This window comes from Macaca thibetana, chromosome 3 (genome assembly GCF_024542745.1).
Source record: "Macaca thibetana thibetana isolate TM-01 chromosome 3, ASM2454274v1, whole genome shotgun sequence".
Taxonomy (NCBI): domain Eukaryota; kingdom Metazoa; phylum Chordata; class Mammalia; order Primates; family Cercopithecidae; genus Macaca; species Macaca thibetana.
This window is the reverse complement of record NC_065580.1, coordinates 56,494,338-56,518,139: the sequence shown is the minus strand read 5'-3', so window position 1 is coordinate 56,518,139 and position 23,802 is coordinate 56,494,338. Positions and strand designations below refer to the sequence as shown.

At 41.7% G+C, this 23,802-nt stretch overlaps 1 protein-coding gene across 7 annotated transcripts in view; it reads right to left on the bottom strand.

The window, feature by feature from the left end:
* Nucleotides 1-223: 223 nt before the first annotated feature.
* Nucleotides 224-23,802, bottom strand: part of CCDC146 (coiled-coil domain containing 146) — a 189,832-nt gene continuing 166,253 nt past the window's right edge. For 6 of the 7 annotated variants that reach the window (XM_050782734.1, XM_050782730.1, XM_050782732.1 and 3 more), the window contains 10 exons: nt 21,235-21,330; nt 20,368-20,538; nt 16,331-16,419; nt 16,075-16,239; nt 14,538-14,762; nt 12,421-12,649; nt 7,672-7,800; nt 7,020-7,157; nt 2,130-2,378; nt 224-771 (listed from right to left, as the gene is read on the bottom strand). In XM_050782734.1, coding sequence (XP_050638691.1) covers nt 568-771; nt 2,130-2,378; nt 7,020-7,157; nt 7,672-7,800; nt 12,421-12,649; nt 14,538-14,762; nt 16,075-16,239; nt 16,331-16,419; nt 20,368-20,538; nt 21,235-21,330 — 1,695 coding nt within the window. In that variant the 3' untranslated portion in view covers nt 224-567. The remainder of the gene's footprint in view (nt 772-2,129; nt 2,379-7,019; nt 7,158-7,671; nt 7,801-12,420; nt 12,650-14,537; nt 14,763-16,074; nt 16,240-16,330; nt 16,420-20,367; nt 20,539-21,234; nt 21,331-23,802) is intronic. The other variant, XM_050782731.1, reaches the window with a different exon arrangement.

The window sequence follows — 23,802 nt, the reverse complement described above, 5'->3', positions numbered from 1 at the left end:
AGTAAAATGAAAAAAAATGCAAACAGCCATGACAAGTTTCACTACTTTACATAATTTAGATTTACCAAGATTAAGTGCTACTTCTTATTCGACAAAGTGAGTTATGCCTTTGCAATACTTGAGATATTTTCCTTTTCAAATAGCCATTGTTTCTTTTTAAAGTGTGTAGATTGAACGGTATTTGTTTTTTCTTTAATAAACAAAGACTACTCTGCCAATTTCTGTACTTCATTGAAAAGAGATTTATTTTTAGTGCATTTTTATAGCACCTTGCCAACTACAAATTTCTGGAATGTACTCAACATAAAGAGTGAAAAAGAAAATATAAGCAATTCAAATATATACTTTGACATATAAATGTAGGACAGTTCTGTGTCCTATTCAATGTCATGAAAGGTATAGTAGTTGGTAGGTAAAAAGAAACCATGTTGTACTCTGTTGTTGACTAATTGTGGTTATCTTACTTATCAATAAAATTGGAAGTATTATGCTCACATTTTTCACCTGTGGGTACAAGGAAGCCTGGTTGAAGTCCTCTCCTTGAGAGGCCTGGATTTGTTCACCTACTCAGATTTCAATTGGCTTTATAATAGGTTTCCTTATGTGCCTCATATTGGCTCCAGGTTCACTGGGTTTAAAAGGAGCCAAAGCACCATAAGGTTTTGGCAAAGGAAGAGTGGCCTCTGCTTCTGGGATGTAGGCATTTGGACGCTGCTCTGCAGTCGTGTAAACACCATTGGGCATCTGGCGATTATCTGCTTCCAAGAACTCCTGCAAAGAATGATTTTTCCTTTTCAGTTCTCTGAAAACTCTGGTGAAGTCACTTTATCCTTAGGTCCCAAAAGACGCAGCTGGCCTGGACAGTCTTTGACTGTGCTAGCTGATACTCCCCAAAGGGATGGGAGGAGTAGGAGGGTGGAATCACACCACACACACACACACACACACACACACACACACACACACCCCTCATTGGAATGGGCTGTATTGCTTCAGCATCACATTATTCCTGGAGTTTAGGGTTTTTCAAAGACTGCTTCGTGGGTCCTAACTATGTTTCCACCTCAATATCTGTCATCAAGCACTAATTATTTCCCTGTTTTTGACAAAGGCAGAGCAACATATTTCCTTTGGTAAGTCATTGGTGAGCAAATATTACAATGGAAGAGATAGAGGAGTAAAGTGCAACCAGAGGAGGAAAACGGTCACCAGCTTGCTCTGAGCCGCAACGTTTTCGAGATTTTGCCTGTGCCTCTGGAAAACAGAGTAATCACTTACTGCACTAAAAAGCCCTCTGATAAATGACAGTGGGACACCACAGGTAAAATCTGAATGCCCTAAAAGGAACAGTCCCAGGTGGTGCGGAAATTATAAATCATGTAATTTATACCTGTGCTCAGGTATTCCTAGTGTGTTTTGAATGCAGTTTTGTCTTGGGTTCAGGAGCAAATAGGGACCCTTTTGGTGACATCCACTGGACAGTTTGAGTGAGTTGTACATCTGGAGGATGTAGACTCCTTGGAAAGAGATGCCTAATTCCAGTCTAAGAATACTGACAGGTCATGGGGGTAGGCAGAAGATCTGGTATCTAACTTGCAGGGGGAGTCAGTGATAGACCTAGCCTTAGGCCAGAGGACTAAGGTGGGAAAATAAAGGGGGGCCGCTGAGGCCTATGATGTACATCGAGCATCTGCAGAAGGCATGGCAACTATAATGTGGGTGGAGGCCTCACTGTATGCTGTGGAGGCCACAGCAGATGAACATGGAACAGTCAGGTGTGGTCTGAGCAGAGGTGCCAAGACAGAGATTGGAGACTTAGAGACAAGACCGATGCCAGCCTGGTCGTCACTATGCTGGTGGAAGGCCATGATGTTCAGCCTCGGCAGCCCAGGATGTAAGGCTGTGGGGGGGGACCTGTGCTTGCTAAGTGTTCTTCAGTGAGTATTGTGGCACTCTGGATTACTGCACTTTGACTTATCTATAGAATATCTTTAAACACACTTCTGATGACTGTTGGGACTGTGTGTGGTAGAGTGGGGAAATTTTTCTTATACTGTGGGATGAATGACCCCCTGAAAGCAGCCCCTGCTGGCACCCTTTAGAAAAGCAATACAGGAGCCAAAGCCTACCTGAGACTTTTCAGCGAGGGCCAAGGCATGCATTTCTTCATCTCGAAGGACCTTCAACCATTCTTTCTCAATTTCCTTATTGAGTGGCAGACCTTTTTCTATCCTGGAATTGCAAGTGAAGATGAAGTCTTCTTTCTCCCTGACTTCCTTTTGGAGTTCAATGGTTAGGGCTTGTTTCATGGACAGCTCAGCAACAACAGCCATCATTTTCTCAGTTGCATTTTTTATCCTTCTTTGATAGCCATTCATCTAGAATTAAAGAGCCCAAGGCTTAGTCTATGTATGCGGTCCACGAAGACTTAAAATGGCAGGCTGCTGGCCGTCTATAATGGTGGGGTGCATTTTTGCCTGAAGGAAGGAGGGTCTAACTTGGAATTCACAGAAATTAAGAACTGGAAGAGACTGCAGAGATTGAGCCGAACGCCCTGGTTGTGTAAGGACAAGGAGAGAACAAGAAAAGGATTTGTTTATCTAGTTACTCAAGGTGGATAACATTAAGGAGAATAGGTTAGTGCCCATTTTTAAGCATTTTTAAGAGGTGAGAAGGAGAGGTGAAAGGATGTTTTTTTTTGTTTGTTTGTTTTTGAGACGGAGTCTCGCTCTGTCGCCGGGGCTGGAGTGCGGTGGCGTGATCTTGGCTCACTGCAAGTTCTGCCTCCTGGGTTCACGCCATTCTCCTGCCTCAGCCTCCCGAGTAGCTGGGACTACAAGCGCCCAACACTACACCTGGCTTTTTTTTGGTATTTTTAGTAGAGATGGCGTTTCACCATGTTAGCCAGGATGGTCTCGATCTCCTGACCTTGTGATCCATCTGCCTTGGCCTCCCAAAGTGCTGGGATTACATGCGGGAGCCACTGCGCCCAGCCAGGGATGTTCTTTTTTTTTTAAATTAAAATAAAGACAAGGTCTTGTTCTGTTGCTCACACTGGAGTATAGTAGTGTGATCACAGCTTACTGCATCCTGGAACTCCTGGACTCAACCGCTTCTCCTGCCTCAGCCTCCTAAGTAGATAGGACTATAGCCATGCACCACCACACTTGGCTAATTTATTATTTTTGTAGCCATGGGGACTTGCTGTGCTGACAAGGCTGGTTTTTAACTCCTGGGCTCAAGCAGTCTTCCTGCCTTGGCCTCCCAAAGTGCTGGGATTGCACGCATGACCCACTGTGCCCAGCCAAGAGTGTTCTTGATGCCTAAATTCTAGCTTAATTTGACGTTATTAGTTTGTCACTTATCCAGGGGCAAAAATCTGGTAGAACTAATGTTCCTCTTTGCTTATGTAAGATGATCAGCAGAAGTTCTGCATCTGAAATGACTTTTTAAATGAAAACCATCACACTGACATGTTGGCGTTATTGATAATTCCTGGTGTGCATCATTACTAGGTCAGAAACATGCATGAGCCGAGCTGGGGAAAACTTAGTCAATAACTTAGAATGAGAGCTGTTCCTGGAGTGTTTTGTCTGTTTGTTTTGAGACAGGGTCTCACTCTGTCACTCAGGCTGGAGCACAGTGGTGTGGTATCAGCTCACTACAACCTCTGTCCCTGAGGCTCAAGTGATCCTCCCACTTCAGCCTCCCAAGTAGCTGGGACCACAGGTGTGCACCATCACGCCTGGCTATTTGTTTTTGTATTTTTCGTAGAGATGGGGTCTCACTATGTTTCCTAGGCAGGTCTTGAACTCCTGAGCTCATGTGATCTACCCGCCTTGGCCTCCCAAAGTGCTGGGATTACAGGCGTGAGCCACTGCGACCAGATCTTTTTTTTTTTTTTAAACCTATTAATATCAGCTATTTAGCATTAATACAGTTAAAAGATAGCACTAATTGGAAAAAAAAAATCTCAAAAGGCAGGAAAGAAGTAAAACTGGAATTAGGGGTTCCTGTAATCTCTCTGTCTTATAAATGGTAGAATCCTTTAGTGTGATAGCCATAGGGGGCAGTTCAGTGGTGATACCTTCTACCTGGCAACACTCACCAGTTCCGCCTACCTTGCCTTATTTTTTCTTCACATCATGTCTCACTGCTGATATGATACATGTTTTTCTCTATTTGATTAGTCTGTTATCCTGTAAGAATGTACTCTTCATGAGGACAAGGACTATTTGTTTTACTCATCATCATAGTCCCAGTGCTCAGGACAGTGCTTGGAATATAAGAGGCACCCCTGCCCCCAAATTAAAGTTGAATATTTTCTGAATGAAGGAATGAATGAACTCAGTCTGTTTCATTCTTTGTTCTTGGACCAGGATAAATTGGGACATGCAAATGAGCTTCCAAATACTACACCTAATGTTGAATACCTTCCTCTCCTAAAGAGCATATCCGGTCACATCTGTACCTCTGCTTAGAGGAATGTTACGGCTAGTGATTTACCTGCCTCTGAAAATGTAATAACTGATTATTATATACAAATTTTGCCTCCTTAATGGTAGGTAATATAAATTTTTATGACTTCTATACTGAACTAATTTTTAGGAAGCATGTATCGAATAAAAATGACTACCACTAAAAACTTCAATGAGTCGTAAGTTTTGCCATTTTTATTTGACTTTGACACTTCGGCTTTGACAACTTCCACTAACAGACTGATCAGTCCAGCAGCACTGGTGCAATTCACAACTTTAAGTCATAAAATAAGAAATGCTAAGACTTAGATAAGCTAATGCACTTTGAGTGAATTATCATGTCTGATGTGTCTTTAAATGTTGCTGCCTTTCCTTTTTTAAATGAATTTCCTTTTCTTTGGGGGGAGTCATTTTCTACTCAACCACTGCACACTTGAGTGTGTATGTCCGTCTGTGTAACTAGACAACTTCCCTTCTCTTCCATAAATTAGAAAACAAAGCTTCGTATTATTCTGGGTTGCTCCAAGTCTTAACTGAGATTTCCCACTTTCTGCTCCCACTTCTGTTGGGAAATTTGCAAGAGGAGCCATAAGCTATCTAGGAGGAGTGAGGACTTGATGAGATGTGCAATCTTGTTTAATGTGGCTAGGCCACTTATGTGTTCGACTGTGTAATACTTGCAACAACTTCGGCTATCACACCCATTACACAGATGAGAAAACTGAGTTTTAAGATCATTTGTCCATCTTTCTCAAGGCCATTTGCTAGTTTTGATAAATCATAGATCTGGAATCTGAATGTCTTTCTACTTTCCAGTTCTGCCTACTATGAGATTATCATTTCAAATGGAGGGGGCAGTGAAATCTGGGGAGGAGGAAGAAGCCAATGGAGAGCATGGAAGGTAGGGAAAGGAAAGGGGAGAATGATTGTTAGACTAGGACTCAGCTGTGCTGGAGCTTTCCTGGCTATGGAAAGTGGCCGCTATGTACATTTCCCTAGCATTACTGTTGCCTTCCAGGCAACTCTGCCCTCAGCTTTTATAAGTCAGGCCTCAGTGAAAATGACTTCCCCCAAGGAAAGGGAAATTCATTTTGCAAAAGGCAGGCAGGCAACATTTATTTAAAGGAATATCAGACATGCTAATTCAGGCAAAGTGCCTGAACTTAACTAAGCCTTAGCATCAGTCCAGCGGCAGACGTGTGACTCACAACTTTACCTTAGTTTATGAGGCAAAGTTGCGATTTGCATACCTGCCACTGGCCTGATCAGTCTATTCATGGAAGTCATCAGAGCAGAAGCATAAGAGTCAAATAAAAATGGCAAAGGTAGTCTAAGATTTACAATCATTTCTTGTTTAGTGTGCCACATGTGCTTCTGAAACAGAACTGGTTATTCATCTTGTACGTGTTTTTCTAGAGCCTGGTATATGCTAGGCATTGGGGAAATTAAGAACAAGGAACAATTGCTGCCCTCAGGAGCCCACAGTCTCTGGTGTGGGTATTACCATTATCTGTTTTCATCTGTCTCTCCCTACTAGACCCTGTGAGCTTCCTATGGTGTAAACAATGTGTCCCTTCCTCTTTGTTTCTGAACTCATGCCTAGCATGAGTGTAGCACATAGCAGGTGTTCAGTAATTACTGTTGACTGGCTGAACTCTGTACTGGCGGGATGCTCCAGAGGACCCCAGAGGCCAGGTGAGTGGCCAAGCCTCTGATGGCTCTATGGTACGCGTGAAAGGCCTTGCATGAATGGTCTTGTGTAGGGGTAGACTGAGGAAGGAGGGAGTCCCACGCGTGCACAGACATGACGCAGAAATGGAACAGGCACTGGGTGTACAGGCTGATGGGGCAATTCCCCAAATGAACCTTTGCTGGAAGCAGGACTCAGAGCCACAGGAAGCCTGGCGAGACCTGTGGGAGTCTAGGGGGACTTCTAGGGGCTCTGCTGGCTGCTCCTTTCAGTGCAGCTTCTAGCAGTCCCACCCCCACCCTGAGGCTTTGGATCTGCCATCCTAGCCTCTTATGCTTATTAAATTAAGGGGTTCTGTGTTCCTGGCCTTTCCTCACCAGTGGTGCCTGGTGGGCACCTCCGTGGTGCAGTTGGTCTGGGTGTTGTGTGACTGCATTTCTCTTAACAGTCCCTTTCTATTTCTGGGTTCTGGCTGAGTTCTGGATTGGAGCAGTCCCTACTAAGATCACTGGATAAGTGAGGCGCTCCGCTTAAAAGGAACTAGAAAGGATTTCACTTTGTGCATGGGATACAAAGATAATAACGGTCATAGTTGGATAGTTGCCCTGCTAAGTGAAACTTGAATACTGTCATTTAAAAGCTTAAGTTTTGCCACTGCGAAGTGAATTCGTTCAGGGAGTAAGATTGAAACATTTTGGACAATTCTGAGTCATCCTTCCGTTTTTCTAAGTTTCCCTAGTCATAAAGCCTAATCTCTCCAGTGCTTCCCTCAATAAATCTATCAGTCTGTGGAAAATAAAAGGTAATAAAGGAGCAGGGGCAGAAGGGAAAAGGCAGGGTCTCAGGCCTACCTTCTTGGCTAAGAGCAGCGTGTCCTGCTTGCAGTCCTGAGTTTTGCTGCAGAGCCTGTCTGTGAGCCGGGAGACCTGTTCATAGATGAAATCCTTCTCCAGCAGCTTCTCCTCCTTCTTGGCCAGTTGTAGTTCCAGCTATGTTTGAAAATAGTTTCAAGAGGAAGAAAAAATGTCATCCAAGACAAAATCCTATTTCCTAATTAGAGCACTATTTCCCCCTACCCCTACAAAATACCTCTGGAAAGTGTTTAGAGCTGGGTTAAGTCAAGACTTCCCCTGCCCCAGCCCCTGTAGATACCTCTGGGAGTTACAGTAGGGCCCCCTCAGCTCTATCTAGCATCCACATCACCATTCTTCTGATGTGTTCCCATCAGGAAGACAAATTAATCCATTTAAGATGCCAGAATTACTCCTTTGGGCCATGAGAGAAAGGTGCCTTCGGAATCTCAAAACCACTGGTTTGGAACTTCTTTTGTCAAGTGTCTAAATCAAGCTTAGAATGTATGACTAGATTACAACGAAAGGACTATATTAGTGACTCGAATAACGAAGGATAGGTCTGTCAGCATAACATGAAACAGTACCGTAGGTATCTGTGAACTACATCAACAAGGGGCTACCAGATGCAATTTTAAGCAAGAATGTTTACCTTGTCTAATTTTTTGATCATTTCCTTTTCGGTCAGATCTTTCCCTGGAAGGAAGCGAGCTCTGTTCTCACCGTCAGGCTTTATGAACTGTTTCTCCAGGTCTTTAATTCTGTCTGTACACTGTGAAAACTATTAAGAAAAAAACATTAACTTTAAAATGAATTCTCTAGCTCAGTAAATTTGAAAATCACATTGCCTAGGGTCTTCAGAGTTTTTCAGGAGGACCAACCCAGACAAGGGTAGAAGAGAACTCTGTTTTCTTAACACCCCATCAGATGGGACCTGCTTAAGTGATGTTTACTGCTCATTTATGGTACTGCAATGATGATGTCTACAATTGACCATACAAGGTGAGGCAGTGCCTTCTGGGTCATAGAAAAAGCTGATTTCACAAGCAACCCTTGATTGCTTCCCATTTGTGTCATGTTCATGGGATGCTGTGTGGTTGCAGGGCTCCAAGTATACAGCCTAATATGGTTGGATGTGCCCCCTCCAAATCCCATGTTGAGTGAAATGTGATCCCCAATGTTGGAGGTGGGGCCTGGTGGGAGGTGTCTGGGTCATGGGGGCAGGGTGGGGCCTTCATGAACGGCTTGGTGCTGTCCTTATGATAATGAGTGAGTTCTCACTCTGTGAGTTCAAGTGACATCTGGTTGTTTAAAAACAGCCTGGCTCAGCCGGGCGCGGTGGCTCAAGCCTGTAATCCCAGCACTTTGGGAGGCTGAAGCAGGCGGATCGTGAGGTCAGGAGATCGAGACCATCCTGGCTAACATGGTGAAACCCCGTCTCTACTAAAAATACAAAAAATTAGCCAGGCGTGGTGGCGGGCGCCTGTAGTCCCAGCTACTCGGGAGGCTGAGGCAGGAGAATGGCGAGAACCCGGGAGGCGGAGCTTGCAGTGAGCCGAGATTGCACCACTGCACTCCAGCCTAGGTAACAGAGGGAGACTCCGTCTCAAAAAACAAAAAAAAAGCCTGGCTCCTCGGCTTCTTTCTTTTGCTTCCTCTCGCTACACAACGTGCCTGCTCCCCCTTCACTTTCCACCATGATTGGAAGCTTCCTGAGGCCCTCACCAGATGCAGATGCTGGCACCATGCTTCCTGCACAGCCTGCAGAATCATGAGCCAAAATAAACCTCTTTTCGTTATGTTACCCAGCCTCAGGTATTCCTTTACAGCAATGCAAATGAACTAATACACAACCTTCACCTCTTCATTGCAGGTTGTTACAAAGACCAGGGTAACTAGCATACAACACGCTGGACTTCATTTTGAAACACTTGGCTGGCAATGGGTTTAATGGCTTCCCAAAGAAGGAGAAAAACATTCTTAATCATTGAACCTACCTAATGTATGCTCTGTGAGGAACAGCTTGGGCTATTTGTATTTTTTCTGCTAAATCCCTAATATAGTGTCATATGTATTAACTGTATTTGTTGAATCAGTGAGATTTTGGAGGTGAATGAAGAAACATGGCTACTCCTAAATAGGAAGGGTAGCCACACCTAGTTTTTGTTTTATAGGGAGAGAGAGGTGACAATCAAGAAGCATTATTTTTCAGTTTTCCTACTGAATACCTGTGTAATCTCAGGTAAATCATTTGTCTTCTCTAAACTTTAGTTTCCTCACTTGTCAAATAGGAAGAAAAAGCTCAGTCCCACGGGGTTGATCCATCATGTGAGATAATGTATTTATGGTATTTTACAACATGTCTAAGACTGATACAGGTAGGCCGGGCGCGGTGGCTCACGCCTGTAATCCCAGCACTTTGGGAGGCCAAGGCAGGCGGATCACAAGGTCAGGAGATCGAGACCATCCTGGTGAACATGGTAAAACCCCATTTCTACTAAAAATACAAAAAATTAGCCGGGCATGGTGGCAGGCGCCTGTAGTCCCAGCTACTTTAGAGGCTGAGGCAGGAGAATGGTGTGAACCTGGGAGGTGGAGGTTGCAGTGAGCTGAGATCGAGCCACTGCACTCCAGCCTGGGCGACAGAGCCAGACTTTGTCTCAAAAAAAAGACGGATACAGGTAGCATTTTAAAAATTTATGCTCCTCCTCCCTACAGAAAGAATTACAAATGGTGATCAATAATTTAACATTGTCCTTTTTCCGGTATCTACATTCCTTAAATGTCCTTAATACAGAATTGAAGTATACATACATATGTAATCAAGCATTTGTTGTATTTATTATTAACAATACTTAATGTTCCCTTTTCTTAATTAGGAAACTAAATAAGAAACAAAAATACAGTGCTTGCTTATAAAGGGGTGTCTCGATTTTAGTTTTCCTTTGGCATTTGAGGAAAAACTGTTCATGCTGTTTATGTAAAATAGTGTCTTCGTGTCCCAAAGTAATTCATGTGACTTCCAAGGTGCCTAAAATTGAGCTATCATTACAGAACCAGGAGAACAGACTCATGATAATCCTTGGATTAGACTGTTGGACAATTAAAAACTGTTCTGGACAACTGAAAAAAATGCAAACCTTAAGAGAATTCTGAAAATGATGCAAAAAAGGGGGAAGACTTAAAAAAAAAAAAAAAAAAAAAAAGACACTGTGGCTGTAAAAAACAACAGGATATGACTGGGATCTGGCACTGCAGAACAGGGCACAGAAACAGCTTGCCTGAAGCTAGAAATTTCACAGCACATCCTTCAAGGGTACACATGATTGGTGCTGAGCAGATATAATCAGAATTCACTCCGGTAGAGCAGATAACTGATAACACATAGTCTGCATGTCTCAGGTGATGTGCAATCAAAATGATCAAAGTTCACCATCAGGTAGGGAGTGTAGTGTTATGAAATGTATAATATTTCCTTTTTGGGTAAAAGTGAATTTACATTTCACACTAGATAATTGGTTTTATATAACAAAATGACATTTTTTTTTCTAAGAACAATTTATCCACTGAATGGAAGTATTGATTTGCAGTGAACACAAAGAATATGCTTATACAATAGAGAGGAAATTATTCTGTTGCAGATTTTATTGAATTTAAAGTTCTTTTATGTTGCTCTGCATCTTGATAGTGTAGGATGGGAAAAGATAGACCTGAAGCTTCATTTTGGGAAAAAGCCGGAGAGAGCCAAATTCTTCCGTAAAATGAAGTGGGGGCAAGTATGGAGTTCCTGGGGGCCGTCTGGGATGATGAGGCTGTGGAGGGAGAGGGGAGGTGAAAGACAAGCCAGTGAAATTGAGCTAGGCAAGGGTGCAGTACAGAGTATTAGCACTCAGGGAAGTGTCTCCAGTGATAGAGTGCCCCCAAGAAGAGCATGGATGTCTGATATCTAATTGAAGGGCTTTGCATTTCTGTAATGTAACCCCACATACCATTGCCCCACATCTTTAATAAAGTCTGTCCACAGAGGTCTCACATGAATGGTCTTGTGTAGGTATAGCCTGAGGAAGGGGTCAGTCCTGTGCCTTTGCGGACATGGCACAGAAGTGGCACAGGCACTATGTATGCAGGCTGATGGGCGATCCCTCAAATGAACCTTTGTTGGAAGCAGAAGTCAGAGCTCCAGGAAGCCTGGGGAGGCCTGTGGGAGTTTAGGGGGACTTTCTGGCCAATTGATCTGAATCTGGCTATACTTACTGAAGAAATGAATGGAAGAACTCATGGCTCAATTAAAAAAAAAAAAAAAACACTTGAAATCAGAACATTGGCATATTTGTGCAAACTGAAAGAGGCTATTATCTATACAGCATATGCACATTCAAATGGCATACAATATGAAAGCAGATCTATCATATAGTCCCATGAAATCCTATGAATCCCCTTGACATGATTAAAAAAAAAAAGAGGGGGGCCCAAAACTGTCCAGGGCATGAGCTAATGAAAACATTTACTTGTACGCCTAGAAAACAAATGAAAGGATTTCTCCCAGATTTCTGATAATTTTAACAGTAATTGTATCTTGGGGGTACAATTTTATTTTCTTCTTTATAATTTTTATACTTTTACAAAATTTCATTCACCACATATCTTAACTTTATTATCAGGAAAAAAAATCCAAATGCAAACCTGACATTTTAGAAAAAATGTTATAGGTTAGAATTTGTTCCTGCTACATTGAGTTAATGGGAACAAGTTTAGGCTACAGTTTTCAGTTTAATTTTAAAAAGTCTCTATGAAGAATAAACCCCTAGTAACACATGTGAAGAAAGTAGCTTTATATTCATATTTTATTTTGTTTTTTCATGTTTTAGTTTTTTGGATTTATCCACTTTAAAAAAGGCCATGTCAGAGGCCAAGTTACTAAGCTATCATAGAACTACAGTGGTTAATAAAGAGTCAAGTTATATGTGACTGCCAACTACTAATAAGCAACAATCTCCAGACAATCTCTTGCTCTGGGGGCCAGAGTATCAAAAGAGTGCTGGCTCATCCTCAAGATCTATCCAGCAAGCAGCAACGACATGAGTATGCTGAGGGTAGTGAGAGTCTAGATCAGTGAAGTTTGAGCTATGAGGAAACTGAGCTAGAGATAAGTCCTGGGAGACTTTAAATTCTAAGAAAGGCAGAAAATGCCTCATGAGAAAAAAAAGACAATGTGGAGTCTGGATGCCTGAAGCGCAGATTCCACCCTAGAGCAGCATTCATGTGCATTTTTAAACAAGATGGATTCTTACAGGTCCTAGAAATAGTATGGCTTGGTTTACATGCAAGAACTCATCTACAAACTAATAAAGGTGGAAAAAAATAAATGGTCTGAGGAAGTGTCCTGTGATCACTCACCCACCTGAATTTGGAGCACAGCTAGGTCGGCATCCAGGGACCTCTTGGCTGGCAGTAATTTCTGGGTAACACAAATTTGTCTTTGCTTCTCAGCAATCTTCAGTTTCAGGAATCGGATCTTTTCTTCCAGTAGATGTATTTCAATTTCTCCGTTTAGTTTCATCTTCTCTTGGATATTTATTTTTTCATAAAAAATGCATACTTCTTCTTCCCGCTCTATCAGCTGAACGCCACTGTGGTCAAATTCAGAGGTAGAGGTTAAGTGGGCATTGAGACCACCGTTTTACTAGTCATTGTGATTCCCTCTGGCTTTGGATGCAAGATATACATCAACACAGCATATACTTCCAGAGGATGACAGATAGTCACCAATGGCTTTCTAGTTAAATTACATCCACACTTTGGATTTCTCTAGGGATAGGAGGGTTACTGAGCCTCTCAAGTTTGAGGCCGACCATGTGGTTGGCTAGCCACAGTGTCTCTGAAAGTCCCAAAGGTTTTCCCGGGGTGGGAAAGAATGTCATTCCCAATGCACAAACAAAGTGATCCCATAGTCTGATTTTCTGCAGATCCTTTTCTCGGGTCAAACTTGCCAACTAAGGCCTGGCCAAAAGCACACAGGCAGGGGGCCAGGGAATGTAGTTCTGGTGTGAGTCTGCTCTACATTAAGTTGCTAGGCCCATTAGTTTCTTCTCAAGTTGAATATTTCTGATTGTAATTTCCCCATAAACAGACAAAAATCTATCCTTTGTAATCATGCCAGGAGAAAGACCCCTCCTTGAACGAAGAATATGGGGAGGAAACAAAGTAAGAATGTTCTAACCCTAGCAGCTTTGGTCTGCATGGCTGATCATGCCCCACTGATCTGAGTAGCACCTGGGTGTACACTGTTTGTCCAAAAGCTTTGGTTTGTGCCAGGAGCCAAATAGTATTTTTTTTCTCCCCTGGAGAAAAACCTACCAGCCCTTTGAAAATCTGCTGTTCTTCAAAGGACCCTAAAGGTCTTCCCACACACTATGCATATCTGTTATTTCAGAGTTCCTCCTTTAATTGCTTCTATCTATGACTCCCCTTCCTCAAAACATGCATGCACGTGGTTGTACTTGGCTAATCCCAGCTCTATATTTTGTCTGTTTTCCTTTCAAAGGCTCAGGATCAAGTTCTCTTGATAACCGAAGCCAGGAGCAATGTTGTACCACATTTTTGTACTCTCAAGTTCTAGCACTCTAATGCCTTATACAGAAAAGCACACAATCAAAGTTTGATTAAAACATTCTGATACCAGATGTCATTATCACAGGGCTCTGCAAATTTCACATTCCTATTTCTCAGAGCATAAGTAACTTGGGGGAACTGCTGAAGTAAACATTGATTAATGATATAATTACAGCCTGGAAGAAATAATGCTACTCCTAAAGGTCTTACTAACTTGCTGAGCAAATGAACTAGGAGAATGGCTGAGTAAATATAATAAGACCAAACCTACCACAAAAATGGGTACAAGTTCCACGCTTATTTATGTCAATTATGTTGAAAGAATCTGATGTTATAAGAGGCGCCCTGAATGACCACCTAGGAAAGGACATTGATCTTCAAGCAAGCAACTTCCCCAAACCCCTCCTCTTTGCCTGTTTATGAGGATGGTATTTCTATTTTTTTTTTTTTTTTTTTGGAGACAGAGTCTCACTCTGTGGCCCAGGCTGGAGTGTAATGGTGCGAACTCGGCTCACTGCAACCTCTGCCTCCCAGGTTCAAGTGATTCTCATGCCACAGCCTCCCAGTAGCTAGGATTACAGGCACCCGCCACCACACCTGGCTAATTTTTTGTATTTTATTAGTAGGGATAGGGTTTCACCATGTTGCCCAGGCTGGTCTCGAACTCCTGAGCTCAAGTGATCCCCCGCCTCGGCCTCCCAAAGTGCTGGGATCACTCCACTGTGCCCGGCATGAGGACAGCATTTCTTATTTTCAAGGGAAGCAACACACAGTCCCTTCTCTCCAAAGGCTAATGAAACCTGAATATCACATTTCCCTCACTATTCACTGTCAAGTCTAGGTAGAAAAAGAGGTGACATTCCTCAATTGGATCCCTGGTGCTCTGTTCTCACACCTGGTTTTTACCTTTCATTTCGATGCTGAACAGCTTTTTCATATCTTTTGCGAAGCTGCACCATCTCCTCTTCGATCATTGTGATCATATTGGCAAGTCTGTCAATGTTATTTAACTGGGCTTCCTTCTTTTCTTTCATTTCCTGAAGTTTTGATGCAATTTTGCGCACATCGTTTTGCATGCTCTCTCTGATGGTAACATTGTTGGCGTGTTTCAGCATGGAATTTTGTAGCTTTCTTTTAAAATAATAAGACAATGGGTAAGATGATAATTTTCTTTATTTAAAAGGAATGAAGGCTTCTGAAACACAAGCACTATCAAAGCAGACCTTGCTTTAGTGTAGCCCTTGAAATGATGATGCTAGTAATAATGATATTCATCTTATAATACTCTTCAGGAATTTTCATAATCCTTCCAGGTCTCAGATTTTCTCTCCTCCAGATTAGAAAATCTTTACTTTGTGCCCCAGCATTCTGCTGCCCCGCTTTATGAAAGCAAGAGACTGCAGTCATTCATTTATTGTCATTCTCAGGAGACTGCTGTCTTGAGGACAGAGATGGTTATATCCAATAATATCCATTGGACATAAGGTGGTACCTGACTCAGTCTATGGCCACAATAAATGCTGAATGAATGCATGGCCTCCATAAATGTATTTCATTTTCAAGTTGGATGAGAACCTGATTGGGAAATTATATTTTTCTTTTCATCCACCCCCGACCCCTGAAATGAGGCCACTTTATAATCGCTTTGTTGAAGGAAACTGGGCAATAATGGCCACCAGAAAATTAGATTATACCCTGATCGTGTACTGTTTACTAACATAGGTGAAAGAGTCCAGCAGATCTTGGCATATGGTAAATAATAAATGAAGAAAACAACCATTTGCCAGACATTCTTCTGAGTGGTTTTTATATGGATTAGCTCATTTCATAGTAAAATGTCATATGAAATAAGGACTATTTGTATGGATAAGGAAGGTGAGCTCAGAGAGACAAGGCAGCTTGTCCAAGGTGACACAGGTAGTAAGTGGCAGGGGTGGTATTTGAGTCTGGACACCACCTCTTTCACCAATCTGCTATAATGTATTGCCTCCCACAACACATTAGATGCTTTAAATCTACAACCAGGGGATGTTGGTTAACAAACGATTTGATTGTTTTCTAACTTCCTAATCCCAATTATTAGATTTGTGCTTTTCTTTCTAATTTCTTTTCTTTCTAAAATCATCGTAGTAAGCACAGTTATATGTTACAGTTTTTCATTCATTAAAAAAATGACTCCCAAACAGTAGAAGCATGATAGATTATCATCTATAAAACAAGATGCTTGAACAAGCACTTTCTCTGGCTTTCTAAAATACTATTATTTTTATTTTTTTATTTTTTTGAGACAGGGTCTCATTCTGTCACCCAGGCTGGAGGGCAGTGGCACCATCTTGGCTCATTGCAGCCTCTGCCTCTTTTCTATTGTATTATCCCCAGGATTTTTAGAGTTCAAATGAACCAGAAAACAAGCCTTTGAAAGGCCAGTAGTTATAACACTTACCTTTCTTGACTAACAGCACTATTTCTCAGAATTTCAAGTTCATTTAATGACATTTTATGCCTTTCTTTTATTTCATTTACTTTCTGATGAGCTTTGTGGAGTAAGTTAACAAATTTGTTTCTTTCATTTCGAATGGTGTCATACAGTTTAGCAAACTCTTTGAGTCTGTAAATACAAAGCGTTTACTGAAACTTATGAAATAAACATCAGGTTTTTTTCTCACCTAAATAGGTAAAACACCATATAATTACTTTACCTCCGATAAATTTCACATTTTTTCTTCTTGTGTATCCTGATTTCAAGATCCTTTGCTTTGATTTCTTTAACAATGTTGGTATATTTTTGCTGAAATGTAAAAAAAAAATGTCAAATAAATAACAACATATGAACACTCCCAGCTCTATTCCATATCATTCCCTTCCATTAAAGACAATTCTCCAGCCTAGGCAACATAGAGAGACCTCATCTCTACAAAAATAAAAAAATTATCTGGGTATGGTGGTATGCACCTGTAGTCCCAGCTACTCAGGAGGCTGAGGTGGGAGGACCACTTGAGCCCAATAATTTGAGGCTGCAGTGAGCCATCGCATCACTCCGCTTCAGCCTGGGTGATAGAGTAAGACTCTGTCCCTCAAAAGTCTTTCTTGGCTTGCTGGGTTGTATAGATCAGGGTGAAGGTCTGAAAATCCCCTGGCTAGCTGAACTGATTCACATTGGCTAAGACAAACTGTTAACTGTTACCTAAGGAAGACAACAAACAAGAGAAGGGAAAAATCAAAAAGCCTGCATGGGCTGGGTTTGAGGAAAAGTTTGGAGGACTTTTGAGAGAGAGGAAGAGTGATTTTGAACTACACAGCTGGAATGGGTGAGCACAGAGTTTATGGAAGATAGATGAAGAAAGAGGATTCCTAGTAAGATTTGGTGGTATTATAAACTGAACTCTCTGTGGTGCTTTGTCAGAGACTGAAGAAATGATTTGAAAGTGCTTTGCAGTATTTTGTATGTGGGGTGTTTTCCTACACAATAAAGCATCATATTGAGACCAGCTGTAAGGAGGTGTTACACATAAATATTTTAAAAGAAAGCAGTTACATTTCTAAAATTCTAAAAAATATATCAAGTGCTAAATACATTAGTTATGTTCTTTAAATCTAAAGATACTGGTTCTTGCATCTGGGATAAGAAACGTATTCAAAAATGAAGGACTTGCTGGTAGAAACCAGAGGAAATAGTTTGTCAGCCTTCTCTCAAGGACCGAGAGCAAAGCCCATTTGGTATGAGTGATTCGAAAGAAACTAGCTGTAGAGCCAAGATTGATGTGTAGCATTTTTCTAATGTTGTTCTCCATGAGAATAGGGGTCAGGAAGAAACAAATATTTAAATAACTGTACACATGAATAATAAAACAGATGAGAAAATGTAGTGTCATCTATTCTGTCTTGGGAGTGATAGCGACATTGTTTTTTTTTCTTCACCTTGGTCTTTAGGGATGTGGATGCCATGTGAACGTAAAATAGTAAGACTGACTGCCTTCTTATGAAAATCGCAGCTGAGTACAGGTAATGTTTCACGCACTAATTCCTAAGGCTACAAATACTCAAGGGATAAACATTTGTCCCTTATCAATTTCCATATCTCAAGAAGAATTGTCTTTTGTGGTTTAATATGAATTAACTCATTTAATAATGAGGTTTGCTTTACATAGATTAGTCACACGTAGATAACATGTACATCAGTTTTTGAGATTAATTGAAAATTATCTAATTCGTAAAACAGATCAGTGTTTATTTTAACAAATCAGTATACCTCTAGTGTTTCTATAATTTCTAAAGAGAAAAGGGAGGAAGTTTCTAACTAGGAAAGACTCACTTGAGTGGGATCTTCCCAGCCAACACCAAGTTGTCTTGAAAATGTTATTCTGGACCAGTCCCATCCCAGACCCTGACCTGGTGAAGATGGCTTTCTCCTTCCTTCTTTTCCTTCCTTCCCTTCTTCCCTCTCTTCCTTCCTTCCTTCCTTTTATTTTTCATTTTTGAGATGGCGTCTCATACCGTCACCCAGGCTGGAGTGCAGTGGTGCAATCTCGGCTCACTGCAACCTCCGCCTCCCGGGTTCAAGTGATTCTTCTGCTCCACTTCCTCAGTAGCTGGGATTATAGGTCCGCCAACATGCCAGGATAATTTTTTGTATTTTTAGTAGAGATGGGGTTTCACCATGTTGGCCAGGCTGGTCTCGAACTCCTGACCTTAGGTGATCCACCCGCCTTGGCTTCCCAATGTGCTGGGATTACAGGCATGAGCCACCGCTCCTGGCCCAAGATGGCCTTCTCACATCTCTCCTCTCTCCTCTCCTTGTCCTACTCCTGCATCTTACCCCCTCAACCACCATGTGCTCTCAAGCTGCCTTTCTTTCATCCTGTCCTCCCTGACCATTTCTTTACCTGGTGAAATCCAACTACCCCATGAACTTCACTGTTGCTGCAGCCTTCATGGTGGAGTCTCAACTGTTTAACGTGGATTAAGTAACTTTCATCATCTGACTTCTCCTGCTCTCTGGTCTCACTATTTGACATCTTTTCTCCCCATCTTCCCATGTGCCAGCCATGCTGAACTTCTTTTAGTTTCTTAAATATTAAAGTGGAAAAATAAACAGTGAAAGGGGGATGTGAAGTGCCTGCAGTGGGCTGTGCAATGTAGATCTTCTCCTCAAGTCTTCTTTGCAAAAATGTACTTCATACCTCATTGCTCACTAATGCTTTGGTGTAAGTGAGCTCTTGCTGCAGAGTGAGAAGAAATGCCATTCCATGTAAATACTTACTTAGAATGAGAACAAAGGGTGTGCTTGGAAACAGACCACATCTGGGTCATGTGATAAACTCCTTCCTTCCTTCCTTCCTTCCTTCCTTCCTTCCTTCCTTCCTTCCTTCCTTCCTTCCTTCCTTCCTTCCTCCCTCCCTCCCTCCCTCCCTCCTTCCTTCCTTCCCTCCTTCCTTCCTTCCTTCCTTCCCTCCTTCCTTCCCTCCTTCCTTCCCTCCTTCCCTCCCTCCCTCCCTCCTTCCCTTCCTCCTTCCTTCCTTCCTTCCTCCCTCCCTTCCTTCCTTCCGAGAGGGAGTCTCGCTGTGTCGCCCAGGCTGGAGTGCAGTGGTGCGATTTCGGCTCACTGCAACCTCCACCTCCTAGGTTCAAATGATTCTCCTGCCTTAGTCTCCCAAGTAGCTGGGATTACAGGTACCTGCCACCATGCCGTGATAATTTTTGTATTTTAGTAGAGATGGGGTTTCACCATGTTGGTCAGGCTGGTCTCAAACTCCTGACCTCAAGTGATCCACCTGCCTTGGCCTCCCAAAGTGCTGGGATTACAGGCATGAGCCACCACACCTGGCCTGATAAATTCTTCTATTTTAGTAATATGTAATATCCTGTTCATTTTTAACAGGGAGCTTCTGGGCATGATCTGGACATAATCCTTATATGGAATAAATGGTTAATGGTAGAATTTTAGCTGGCGTGACAGGAGGGCTGTTTTACCATTTGTTGTATTGTTGATTTTAGGGGGGAATGTTGCACTGGCACTTTTTTGGAGGCCCAGGAAAATCACAGCGTGATGCAGCAACTAAGGGTATCTGGCATTCGATTAAATGATGCCATCTTGATGAAGTTGGAAGGGACAGCTATCTAATGCTACCACTCTTGAGTTGTTCCTGGACAAATCACAGTGGAGTCTGAGATGGGAGTGAAAACTAAATGATATCTGCAGCCTATGCAGCTGCCAGCCCTGTCCACTGGAGGCACCCATTCTTACTGAAACTGCCATCTGTTCAAATCCTCTGCTCATTGTCAATGATCTCCTTTCCCCTCTAAATTGTTGACTACTGTGAATTGAATCCTGGGACTATCTTTCAGTGCGTGATGGAATCTCATTTAGGGAAGATTTATAGTCACTGGTACTTGAAGGAGAGGCACAGTTATAGCGATCCCTTGGCATACATAGGGAACTGGTTCCAGGTCCCTTTGAGAATACAAAAATCCAAGCATATTCAAGTCCCAAAGTTGACCCTGTGGAATTCACCGATAAGAAAAGTGGGCCTTCCATATATGCAGGTTTTGTATTCTGAGTACTCTACTTTTGATCTGCATTTGGTTGAAAAAAAATCTGTGTATAAATGGGCCTATGCAGTTCAAATCCATGTTGTTCAAGGGTCAATTGTATAGCTTTCTAATGCACACTGCATTCAAATGAGGCTACCCCGAACTCTTGTAGTTATCAATAAATGGTTTAAAAAAATGCAGTTACCTGAGCTTTCAGGAAATCCTTGGACTTTTGTTCCTTTTCATCAATTTTGATTTGAGTCATGCGGACAAGGTTGAATACCAGCTCTTTCATGTTTTCTTGCTCCTTTAAAAGCTTGTTTTCTTCTGCAAGTTGTTGTTCTACTAACTTAGACTCCATTTCAGATATAATTTTCTTTTGAAAAAAGCACAGATAATATTATAACTTAATTGAAGGAATACAATAAAGCTAGTATCTCAGACTACCTTTTTATTTCCTATACAAAATGTATTTTATTAAAACAAACAGGCCAGGTGTGATGGCTCATGCCTGTAATTCAAGCCTTTGGGAGGTTGAGGCAGGAGGATGACTTGAGGCCAGTAGTTCAAGACCAGCCTGGGAAACATAGCAAGATCCCTCTCAATAAAAAAATAAAAATAAAAAATAAAGTAATGCTGTTTTAGCTTCATTTTTTTCCTTTATTTTGTAATATAATGTAAAAATCAGTGGGTTAACATGATAGAACCTTTTCTTATTCAGACTGTATTTTCAAGTGACTAAGAAAAAGAAGAGACATAAAAACAAAAGAAAATTTGAAATTAGACATTGGTGAAATAAAACATCTGTGACTTACTTTTAATGTAACCAATAACCCATAATTTAAAAATCTCATTCCTTTGAATACTTTTTTCTGGTTCAAACATATTCTTTTTTCTCAAATTTAATGTAGGATTGGAGTGGACTTTGAGTTGAAGAAATATACCCACATTAAGCAGGATCATACTCTCTTTGATGACTCTCTTATTGATAAGGTTTTGTGAAGCACTGTTAAAAACACAACTTTGTACGAACCCTTCTTAGATAGAAGCTTAAATGAATGTTGATATTAACCTGTTGGGCCAAATTCCTCTTAGCTACTTCAACTTCCTTGTGAAGCTCTCGCCTTCTCTCAGATAATGTAGAATCATCTTTAGGGATAGCTTCAATCTGGAAATCAAAATTTAAAAACACACATTTATGTAAGAAATAAATCTTCGGGAGCCTGAGGCAGAGAATTGCTTGAGCCCGGGAGGTGGAGGTTGCAGTGAGCCGAGATCATGCCACTGCACTCCAGCCTGGGCGACAGTGCGAGACTCTGTCTAAAAAAAAATCTTCACTGCCATGTAGTCAACTTCATCACACACTTTTTGAAAATGCTGGGCAAATCATGAGTCTCAATCTTACAGGAACTTCCCTTTATGCCAAATATTCTTTATAAGCCATGGCAAATTAAAATAGAAAGACCTGCCAAAAATCGATAATTTGCCAGCTGCAAATGTTTTATTATTTAGAAATAAATCTTAATAGCTAACATTTATTGAACATAAACTAAGTGTCCAGCAAGGTTCTAAACGCCTATATATATGATCTTACTTCATCCTTACAATACCCCTCACAAAGTGGGGAATATTTTCTCCAATTGTGCAGATGAGGAGAATGAGGCACAAACACATTTAAGTAACTTGCCTCAGTGGTGCAGGTGCAAACCCAGGGAGGTAGACTTGGAACCCATGATCTGCCTACCTCATGACCCAGCACTTTGGAGACATGAATATAGTATGACTATTCAAATTATAGTTACTATAAAATGTGAGTACATTTATGAAATCTTACAGGATAAAGAAAAATATGTGATTTATTAATAATAGTGGGGATAGTTTGCTACTTATATGTAGTCATTTGATTAGTAGCTGGAAATTTCTTACACGAAAGAAAAGCCTCAACTTTTTGGTTGATACCTAAAATTTCACCATTGCCTTTCTGTACACGTAGCAGCTGATGGGGAAAGGGTACCATTCAAGGCTACAGGGAGGGTCATCTTGGGGTGCTTACAGCCTACTTGACTTAGAGCAAGTTTAGAGTTGGCTATTTACACTGTGAAGGCACATGACTCCAATCTGATGTGGTTCAGTTCCTACTGTGACAGCACACACTTGTAGGCCCTAAGGTTGAATACTGGCCAAAATTTGACCCAAGAAAGGAATATCACACTGTCTAGTGATTTGAAGGTTACTTAACAGGATCTTTCTGAGGATCATGCTGCTACATTAGAGTCACTAAAGTGTGTCTTTGGATGCCCCATCATCCATGAGCCAGGGTATCTTCAGTAGCACCTTCTGTACCCTCAGTTGTCCATGTCCTGCTTTTCCATCGGGTCTCCTACCCTGGAGCACTAGCTCTTGAGATGCACACACTGGACTTGGGAAAATGAGACATGGTCTTGTGAAACATGTCTAACAATATACAGAGTTTTGTGGGCTTAACAAACATAAAATTGCTACAGCAGATCGGAAAAGGGAGAACTCAGTATAGAATTGAACAATCGGGAAAGCCTTCCTGGAAGAGGTGAGTATTCATCAAGGAAGAGTTGATTTCTCCTTTAGGAAAGTCGAGTTAAGACCTCCCGGATAGAGGAACTCCAGCAAACATCCTGGGTCCCTGTCTGATTCTCTGCTACAGGTGTGCCTGGAGTGGGCTGTCCTCATGCTCTGCTCCCGGCTGTAGGCAGATCTAAACGTGAATGATAACAGGGACCAGGAACCCTTATAAGGTTTTGACAGAAAATATGATGAGAGAACACTCACTAGCTACTACATCAACCAAAGGCTCTCGACAGATTTTTCCGGCTTGAGGTCTCAGACACGTTGGTTATTTCCAATATTTTGAAACACAAATACTGCAATAAATTGTATTCATTTTTGAACTCGCAACTGCTTCTCTGATACCATTTTCAATTCTCCATAAAGCCCAGCCCTCTAGTTTCAGGCAGGAGTTAGGTAGGCTTGGCTTGTGGAAGAGGTGACATGATAAGCCATTGGTAGCAGAGCGTCCTGCTACCCTCCACCTTGATCTTAGCAACTGTGTTAGTCAGGGTTCTTTATATCTCCTGACATATATCTATATCTATCAATTTATCTACTTTGTGTCTCTCTCTCTCTGTGTGTGTGTGTGTGTGTGTGTGTGTGTGTGTGTGTGTGTGTGTATGGAGTGGAGTTTATTAAGTATTAACTCACAGGATCACAGGGTCCCGCAATAGGCCATCTGCAAGCTGAGGAGGAAGGAAAGCCAGTCGGAGTCCCAAAACTGAAGAAACTTTGAGTCTGATGTTCAAGGGCAGGAAGGGTCCAGCACAGGACAAAGATGCAGGCTGGGAGGCTACATCAGTCTCTGTTCACATTTTTCTGCCTGCTTATATTCTAGCCACACCGACAGCTGATTAGATTGTGCCCACCCAGATTAAGGGTGGGTCAGCCTTTCCCAGCCCACTGACTCAAATGTTAATCTCCTTTGGCAACACCCTCATAGACACACCCAGGATCAATACTTTGTATCCTTCAATCCAATCAAATTGGCATTTAGTATTAACCATGACAGCAACAGAATGACATTTTTTTCAGAGTTGCAATGTATCTAGGAGTA